The 10,541-nt window shown below is 36.3% G+C and overlaps 1 protein-coding gene across 2 annotated transcripts; it reads left to right on the plus strand.

Moving 5' to 3' along the window:
• Positions 1-1,052: 1,052 nt before the first annotated feature.
• On the plus strand, positions 1,053-4,318 carry LOC145008567 (expansin-B15-like). 2 transcript variants are annotated; one of them, XM_078967163.1, is made up of 5 exons: positions 1,053-1,196; positions 1,411-1,523; positions 1,636-1,826; positions 2,009-3,306; positions 3,449-4,318. In XM_078967163.1, exons 1-4 carry the CDS (start codon positions 1,067-1,069, stop codon positions 2,316-2,318), a joined length of 744 nt encoding a protein of 247 aa, XP_078823289.1. In that variant the 5' UTR covers positions 1,053-1,066; the 3' UTR covers positions 2,319-3,306; positions 3,449-4,318. The 2 variants fall into 2 exon arrangements, with proteins under 2 accessions (XP_078823289.1, XP_078823288.1); XM_078967162.1 differs by having other exon boundaries at positions 1,997-3,306; positions 3,449-4,317.
• The last annotated feature ends 6,223 nt before the right edge of the window (positions 4,319-10,541 follow it).

The raw sequence follows: 10,541 nt of genomic DNA on the forward strand, positions 1-10,541 counted from the left end.
TTAACTCGACAAAAGGGGTTGACATGACGCAGATCATCAGCATCGGCCTTTAGTGGCGACACCAGACGCATTAGTTTGATATACCCCTAAAGATATCGCTGCTATTGCATGTTATTCTTGTAGTGAAAGTTTTCTAATAATATACCATTTGTTTTTTTTTTCTTTGAAAATTTTATTAAGGCGAGAGACTAATTAATATTACAAAAAGGAGAGACAGGCCTCTCTACAGTACTTGGTTCTGTAAGAAGCTCTGCACCTCCTTACCCAAAATCCATCTTTTCCCCGCAATATATATCATTTATTTTAATACCACTGAAAATAGAAATTTATTGTATTTTGATTTTTTTTATCTTATATCTTGTAGGTATTTTGAATAGATGTACATATTATAGCCATTAATACTGGAAATATATGTGCTATATGTTTATCTAAACTAGCTTTGTGAGTTGTGACACGAAATTTATTCTTACATGATGTAGAAAGTAACCTGATAACATGTAGTTAGGTATATATAGAGCACAAACATACTGAGCTGACGTCTTGCCTTTTAACTGCTTTGGTATAGGGGTCTTGGTTTCTATAGTGTTCATGTCCAAAGTATAACACCCTTTATAAATAACTAAATTTATTTGAATATCCTAAAAAATTTATACACTGTCTATATACGTTTATGATCATTGATTTAATGATTATAACTTCAGTTTTTATTTAACTGTGTTAATAAATTCCTTTAAATTTATTGTTTGTCGACCAACACATATAAATACAAACAAATTGTTATCACAATTTATATAATCATTGTTATGTAATTAAAGACACGAGAAATGTACATTTATATCAATACATACATAAAAAACATATATAATAAATAAATAACCTTAAATTACACCAATACATATATGCATATGCATTATACATACAATTTTCTTACGTGATAAACACCAACTCGATCATGTACGCTATACTTGCAAAATCAAATTCATGATTACAGGATACTCATGTGGTGCTATAAATTGGTTCAAAATTTCTTAAAAACACCTCATCCACTTCATTTCATTAGTAAAAGATGTTAAGTATAACTCCTTTTATTGTTACAATTATTTTAGTAAACTTCTCTTCTTGTTTATATTCTGTCCTTGGCGCCAATAACACTGGTTTGGCAACATGGTATGGGACAGAAACCGGTTCCGGAAAAGGTAACAAACCGAAAATTCACGTTACAAGAATAATCAATAATGGTTATCAGTCCTACATATTTAGTCTTACTCAATCAAATAGCATAACATAAGATTATGTTATGATTCATCTTATTCTATTTATGTTCTCTTGTCATTCTATTTATTCTATGTGACATCATTATATATACTTTACATTGTTCATTACTGATTTGTATTTTGTGATTATGAGCAGCTGCTGCTTGTGGATGGGATGACGATTCTAAAGATCCCCCGTTCTCGTCCATGATAGCAGCAGGAAATGCTAAATTCTTTCTTAAAGGCCAGGGATGCGGACATTGCTTTGAGGCATGTTGGTTATTTCATTTATTCTTAACATTATTTCTCTATAACATTAAACAAAAGATAATTTACACTATATATTGACGCGTTGCAAATACATACATACATATATACCCAGGTATTTTGTTCGCGTAAACCATACTGCACAGGTAAACCAATTAAAATCACGATCACTGATGAGTGTCCAGGAAAATGTAACGATATCCCTTACCATTTTGATTTAAGTGGCCATGCTTTTGGTGCTATGGGACCCCCTGGCCAAGAGCATGCTCTACGAATGCTAGGCCAAGTCGACATTCAGTTCAAAAAGTGAGTCATTAGAGTCTTGTCGATGTTCTAAAAACATAAAAGGTTTCGTTTCTTTGGCTGCTTTCTTATTGCTGAAAATTAACAAGCTCGATCGTTGCCATGTGATATATATATATATATATATATATATATATATATATATATATATATATATATATATATATATATAGGGTGCCATGCAGCTATGGAAGTACGAAGATCGCGTTCAAAATTGACAAGAAAACCAACCAATACTGGTTTGCGACAGCAATAGAATATGTTAATGGGGATGGTGCTTTAACTAAAGTGGAAATGGCATCAGCTGGTTCTCCACTTTTTACTCCAATGAAAAACATATGGGGTGCAGTTTGGCAAAAAGACACTGCCGTATTATTCAAACCTCCATATTCTTTCAAGCTGACGTCAGGTGATGGGAAAACCATTACAGCTAGTAATGCGGTTCCTGCGAACTATAAAGCTGGTCAAAAGTACTCATCAACTGTAAACTTTTAAGTAATTAGGTTGGATTTCCTGAGCCATAAGGATCCTAGAGGTTTTTACGATGCCAGCTTTAATTATTGAAGACAAATTAAACCATGCATATACATAGGAATAAGCTTAATTGGACATAATTCTTTGTTACTGAGAATGGATTTAACATTACACATAATATAACATATCGCACTTGTTGTGCACAGATTAATGTAACTTGGTATACATCACTAATTTGACGGCTGAAGCAATAAACTTATACCGATATCCTGGAAAAAGTTAAGAAATAAACAGAAATATATCAAGCTTAAGAACTTTTTACAAATCGACCCGTGTACTTTGTGTATAAAATATCACATGCAGTTATGCAATGTACACAAATCATAGTTACAGACTACAAGAGATCATGGCAACACCGTAGAACTTTTTACAGATCGACCCATAATCATTGTTAAATTAGCAACAAAGAAAAAACAGGTTAGATCATGACTTAAATTGGTAAATATTGGAGTGCCTTTTTGGCAACAATGTTAGATTGGATAAGTAAATGACTTAATTTAACAAACGATTTGGTAAACAATAACAACAGACATGAATTTGTTAATAACTATTAGATAAACATTATTTTATAAATAATACTTAGTAGTTAGTAGTAATCATTAACTCTTAAGAAGTTTCTTGTATAGATATAACATTATGATCAATGCGAAGGCAATGAAATTAATCTCAAAACACTATGAGGCATCGGAGTCGGTTAACAAGTAACCTTACCGTTGGCCATCCTCTCTACCATCGGAGACGGTGGTGCGAATAATCAAGAAACTATTCGTCTTCGGTTCTTGAATCCTTTTTAGGGTTATTTATTGTTGGGTAATCTTGATTAATAAACTTGGTTGTCTTCATGATGCATGTTTGTTTTTTAATAATAAAGAAGCAGGTAAAAGCTATGCCCGGATATTAAGGGCAGATTGGGTAGAAGGAGTAAGCCACACGCTTACCTAGTCTTTAGGTAGAATCATTATTTTATTAATTTCCACAAGTTTTGTCAGGCTATAAATACAGCCATCTACGTATGAATGAAAAAGTGCAGTTTTTTTACTTCTTCTTTCTATATATTTCTCACATATTAACCTTAGGGTATTTTTCTTTAGTTTTGTAAGGGGCATTGAGGGCCTGATTTCCAACACTTGGTATAGAGCGAAGGTTGAAGCGGGTAGGTTTGAGAGTCGACTTTTGAAGGAGGGATGAGCCTTTGGTTGTAGGGCAGCAGAAGCAGTGGGTCATCAACTGTTTTGGAGGAAAAAGACAGAAAGATGGTCTGACTGGCAGCAATTGAAAGAAAGAGATGAAGAAAGAAGCAAGAAATGCAAGTAGTATGTAGCAAGTAGCAGACAAGAAAGAAAGCAAGAATGAAAGATAAGTAGTTAATCAGAAGAAAGATGCAGCAGCAGAAGTTTGTTGTTTGTTAGCAGGTAGAAAGAAGAAGCAAACAACAAGTGATTAAGAAGAAGGAGAGGGTCAGTTGCAAGCAAGAAAAACAAGATAGCAAGCAAGAGGTTTGTAGCATGTAGCAAACCAGAAGTCTGTAGCAAGTAGCAGCAAAATCACAAGTAGTAGTCAACAAACATAAGAAAGAAAGCAAGAAAGCAAGCAGGAAGGTAAAGCAATCAGTAAGGTTGGTCACATTTTGGGAATGAAAAAGGCATGAGACAGCAAGATGTCTGAACAAGGTTATAGCAAGAGAAGCAAGATCAAGATCATCAAGATCAAGATTAGGGAGGTGAATGTTGGGTAATCTTGATTAAATTGGGTTGTCTTCATGGTCTTAGATTAAGTTATGCATATTTTTTTTTAATAATAAAGAAACAGGGAAAAGCTATGACCGCATATTAGGGGTACATTGGGTAGAAGGAGTCAGCCACTTACCTAGTCTTTTGGTAGAATCAGTATTTTATTAATTTCCACACGTTTTGTTAGGCTATAAATATAGCCATATACGTATGAATGAAAAAGTATATTTTTTTGAGTCAAGATTACTTCTTATCTCTATATATTTCTCACATATTAAGAAGAGGGTATGTTTCTTTAGTTTTGTGAGGGAGCATTGGGGGTTTCCAACATTTATGATACATATGGACAAAAAAAAAATGAAATAAGTAAATAACACAAGTATTAGCATGGTCCATACGATTGGAGTCCTCGTGATACATCAACATGCTACCTTGAGAAATGACTGAATTCTTTAATTTTAATTTTGGATCCACAATGACTGAATCGAGTCAAGTTTGCCTTGAGTTTAAATCGGTCGATTCAAACTGCGTAGGGTTTGACTCGGTCAATTTCATCAAATAACACGATTGCGAGTCCCAAAAGAAGTGACTCGATCGAATCAACTTTGCCTTGATTTTGACTTGGCCGAATCGGGGTCAAAAATGCTCATAAAGTCAATATTATTATTCTGGTTAAGTGACTCGATTAAGTCAAAGTAAACTTGGTTCCCAAATGTTTTCTAACTTATAAACATAAACCCCAATTATTACCTTGACATATTTGGTTTTTGGACAAGAATAACTTTTGGAGCAAGCAAACTTTGAAAAACACAACTTGAGTGTTGTAATTTGGTAATTTAATCATTTAATTCGTAGAAACACTTGTTAATTTACATCAATCCATGATCAGTTGCATATAGTTAAATAGAACATAGAACATAAATTGTCTCAAAATCTATTTTTGCGTAAATATCTCGTCGTTACTTTCTTTATATTATCGTTTGTTATACTTAGTGTAAAGAGGTATTTTATGATAGTTCTGTGTCCATCTGGATAGTGTCCCGCTCTTTAAGATATTCCGTCCTCGAAATCTTTTCTTAACGTTTATATCTATTTTCTCATTTTATGGCTCATTTCTAATGTTATTTTCTTTTTTAACCTCACAACCCAACATATCAATCTACTATCTATTTACATGTATTTTCAATGCAATTGGTAAGCTCTATTTATCAATCCATTCACGATGGAGGATATGGGACAACTACTACCATATCAACTCTTATGCAAACACATTGCATACTTAACACTACCTCTCATCTTTTGTCCTACTTAACATAAACTATAACTAAACACTTATATTTTTCATTCTTTTACTCATAAGTGTGGTTACAAACCAAGACACTCCTTAACCATTTATTCTCAAGTAGGTTACAAACCAACACACTCATTGTGATCATGTTCATCAGTACCATTATTGTCATCAGCGTAGACAAGCTCTCCATTATTATAAGTGGGCTAAACATTCTTTGCGGGAAGATATTCATCATGCCCTTCAAGTTTGTGACTGAGATATTGAGGATCACAAACAAGGTGCACATGCAACCCGCTGTCGAATTCTAACCCAGTCAGTGATACGTCCTTCAGATAAGGGATCATATAATCCTCTGTTCTTCAAGATATCAGTTGAAAAAATACATGGAACAAACTCATACTTATTATCTAGTAGTTTGTTTCTCGATTTCCGATTTGTTTGACAGAGAACTTAATTGAACACATCAATTTAGTCCCGATCGGGCCCGACACATAAGTCAAAACAAAATCATCGATGAGCCCAAGATATCGCTTTTAGTCCTCCAAGTATTAAAAGGAACTAATAAATCTCGACATTATATGATTGTACTAACTATTTGTTAAATTATACACAACAACGTGTTTTATAACATCAAGCTACTGATGCATTTTTGCACTATCAATGTACAACCAACTCATAGTCAACAACTCATATATCTGGTTTGAAGACTTATATGATATTATCGTCTCACGATCACTCGTGATAAATTCCATGAAGTAATTCAAATGAGTGTGGGTTTAGTCCAATACTCAGACCTTATGAGCACTCGTGAATGTTATAGCAATCTCTTGCTATGTCTAAAACACTTCAGAGAATCTACAAGCCAAATACATGACAGTCTTGCCTCAATACCTACTTCCAAAGTATGATCGACTATGGACAGTTTGAATAATATAATTATTTTGGAAATCAAAACATGCAAAATGAAACAATAGTAAACAATTGACACAAGATAGTAACTTTACTCATAAATAAAACACTTTTTATTTAATCATCAAATGTCAATTACATTTTATCTATTACAAGTTTCAAAATAGCTATCTAATCATTAAAACTAATATCATCCTTCAGCCCAATGCTCCTCGCATGCTGCAAATGATTAACCCTACTCAGTCCCTTCGTGAGGGGATCTGTTGGGTTCTCATCTAATGATACCCTCTTTACCACAATGAGTCCTTCTTCCACCCGATGTCTTATGAAGTGATATATCCTGACAATGTGCATGTATTTGTCATGTTCCCTTGGTTCCTTGGTTAAGGCAATCGCACCCTCATTGTCACAGAAAATCTCTATAGGCTCCTTTATAGCTGGTACCACTCCAAGGTCTTCGATGAAGTTCTTTAGCTATATCGCCTCCTTCGACACTTCTCTTGCTGCTATGTACTCTGATTTGCACGTTAAATCAGCCACAATCTCCTGTTTGGAACTTTTCCAAGTTAGTGCTCCTCCATTCAGGGTAAAAACCCACCCGACTGAGAGCGGAAATTATCTCTATCGATCTGAAAGCTAGTGTCACTATACCCTGTGACTCTTAAGTCATCACTTCTACCAAGAGTAAGGACCTAGTCCTTAGTCTTGCATAGGTACTTAAGAATATTCTTTACCGCGGTCCAGTGAGCTTTACCAAGATTCCCTTGATATCTACTGACCATGCTCAAGGAAAAGGCCACATCAAGGCGAGTACAAGTCGTAGCATACATCATCGAGCCAACTGCGAAAGCATATGGTACTCGACTCATCTCAGCTATTTCAGCCTCTATACTCGGACTCTGAGTCTTACTCAGTTTGGTATTGCCTTGGATGGGTAAGTCACCTTTCTTGGATTTCTCCATGTTGAATCGTCTCAACACCATGTCCAAGTAGGTACTTTGACTATGTCCAATTAGTCTTTTACTCCTATTTTTTAATATCCTTATCCCTAGGATGTAAGCATCTTCTCCAAGGTCCTTCAAAGCGAAACACTTCCCAAGACAGGACTTAACCTCCTGTAAGGTTGGAATGTCATTTCCTATGAGTAGTGTGTCATCCATATACAACACCTAAAAGCTAAATGTACTCCCATTAGCCTTGAAATACACACAAGAATCATCCTCACTTCTCGAAAATCCAAACTCTTTTGACTTTCTCATCGAAACAAAGATTACATCTACGAGATGCTTGTTTCAATCCATAAATAGATTGCTCAAGCTTACACACTCTATTAGGGTACTTTGCATTGACAAAACCCTCTGAATGACTCATGTAAACATCTTCAGCCAACTTCCTGTTAAGGAAAGCGGTTTTAACATCCATTTGCCATATTTCATAGTCATGAAATACAGTTGTGGTTAACATAACCCAATAAGATTTAGTCTTCGCTACTGGTGAGAAGGTCTCATCATAGTTAACTCCATGAGTTTGAGTAAAGCCCTTCGCAACCAGTCGCGCCTTATATGTGTGTGCTTTCCCATCCATGTCGGTCTTCTTCTTGAAGATCCATTTGCACCCAACTGTCTTACGACCCGATACATTGTCAACCAAGTTCCAAACTTGATTGCCATACATGGAATGAATCTCGTTGTCCATATCCTCTTTCCACTTTGAAGACTTGGGGCCTACCATGGCTTCCTTGTAATTGTTAGGTTCATCCAAATTTACCAGTGTGTTATCACTAATAAATGTATCACCCTCGGATGTTATATGGAAACCATATAACACAGGTGGAACACTAAATCTACTGGAGCGCCTCAGAGGTAAGAATTCATCAACTGGTTCAACATGAGTTTCCTCCTCAATTTGATTACTAGTGTTTGAGGTTCCTTCACCGCTTGACTCTTGAAGCTCTTCAAGGTCAATTTGTCTCCCACTGTCCCCTTGGCCTATGAGTTCTCTCTCGCGAAAGACTCGTCTCCTCGCAACGAAGATAACATTGTCACTCGTTCTATATAAGAGATATCCAAAGGATGATTGTGGGTAGCCGATGAAAATACATCGCTCACCATGAGGTTCGAGTTTTTCATGAGTCTCGCATCTCATAAAAGCCTTGCAACCCCAAACCTTGATGTGTTCTAACGAGGGAACCTTCCATGTCCACGTCTTGTGAGGTGTTTTGGCAACCTTCTTAGTTGGTATTAGATTAAGGATATGGGTCACAATCTCTAAGGCATACCCCCAGAATGAGATAAGTAACAAAGCTCGACTCATCATCGAACGAACCATGTCCAACAAGGTTCGATTGTGCCTCTCAGCTACACCATTAAGTTGTAGTGTTCTAGGTGGCATCAATTGTGAAACAACCCCACATTCCTTAAGATAGTCTTGGAACTCGATACTAAGATACTCACCACCCCGATCGGATCGGAGCATCTTTATCCTCCTGCCGAGTTGATTCTTCACTTCTTGTTTAAACTCTTTGAATTTTCCAAAGGTTTCTGACTTATGTTTGATTAAGTAGATATAGCCATATCTGTTGTAATCATCAATAAAAGTCACATATAAGCGGTTAGCATCCCTTGTAGCGGTTCTGAAGGGTCCACACACATTTGTGTATATGAGATCCAACAAACCTTCACCCCGTTCACAAGAACCGGTGAAGGGTAACTTGGTCATCTTTCCAAGCAAACAAGATTCGCAAGTGTCATCCGACCTTAAGTCGAATGAATCCAAAACTCCAGCCTTTTGGAGTTGGCCTATGTGCTTCTTGCTGACATGTCCAAGACAACAATGCCACAAGCATGCCTTATCCAAACTATTCGAAGAATCAATGTGCAACACATTGTTTCCTAAGTTGACTACAACCATCACAGTTTCATATACACCATTACAAGGCAATGCTTTAAAATAAAAAACACCATTATAAAAAGTAGTAATGGCTCTAATTTCATTATCAAATGAAAAACTAAAACTTTTTTTGTACAAACCATGAAAGGAAATAATATTTATCGCCATATCAGACGAGTAGAAACAATTATTCAAATCTAATTCCAACCCACTACTAAGAAATAAAGAATAAACTCCAATCTTGGTGACAGGCGGCATTTTCCTATTCCCCATGATCAAGTTCATCTTCCCGTGCTCCACATCCTTACTTCTTTATAGTCCCTGCAAATCAGAGCAAATGTGAAATCCACAACCTATATCAAGGAACCTAAGAACAAGAATGTGATGAGTTATTAGATAGAATATTATAACCTTCCCATCCTTGACATCCTGCAAGTATTTGGGGAAGCTTCGCATCCAGTGCCCTTTATCATGACAATAGAAGCACTCAACTTTTTTTCAGATTGGTAGAGGGATTAGTAGAACCAACTTTGGTCCCACTGGAAGAGGATCCATCAAGAGACTTTCCCTTACGGCTCTTGGAGGGAGCCTTCCTCTTCTTCCCTTTCCCATGCCCAATTGCCAAGACAGGGGCAATAGCAGTAGGAGTAGAAACAGTAGATATACCTTTGAGAACACTTTCAGCAATTCAAAAGGCCTTGAAGGTTACTTAGAGTGACCTCCTCCTTGTTCATATGATAGGTCATACGGAGCTGATCATAACATGGAGGTAAAGAGTGTAGAATGATATCTATGGCCAACTCTTCATCGAAGTTCACATTAAACTTCAGCAAGCGGTCCACAAACCTTTGTATTTTCTGCAAGTGGGTCGTAATGGATTCTCCATCCTTCATCTTTGCTGTTATCATGGAGGCGATGATTTCATACATCTATTGACGAGCACTTTGATGATATCTTTCCATCATGTCTTGGTACATCTAAAAAGGGCAATAGTCCTCATAGGATTTTTGGAGTTCAGCTGTCATAGTGGCCAACATGATACAAGACACCTTGGTGGCATCCTTCTCATGAGTCCTATACTCAGCAATCTCCTCAGGAGTAGCAGACGACTCATCAATTTCCTTAATCTCGAGGACATATTCATTATCCTCGTAACAAGTAACCATCTTGATGTTCCTGATCCAATCATTAAAGTTGGAACCATCAAAGATAAATCTCCCACACAAGTTCATGAGGGAGAAAGAGCCAGTAGGGTTTGAGTCAGAAGCAGTGTTGGAAGACATCTGAAAAAGAAAGACAAAGATTAGATTAGATAAAGAGTCCTTAATATAACACCCAAATGAAATATTAATGCTAGGACCCAAC

Source organism: Lactuca saligna, chromosome 8 (assembly GCF_052625555.1).
Source record: "Lactuca saligna cultivar CGN05327 chromosome 8, ASM5262555v1, whole genome shotgun sequence".
In the NCBI taxonomy this organism is placed as follows: domain Eukaryota; kingdom Viridiplantae; phylum Streptophyta; class Magnoliopsida; order Asterales; family Asteraceae; genus Lactuca; species Lactuca saligna.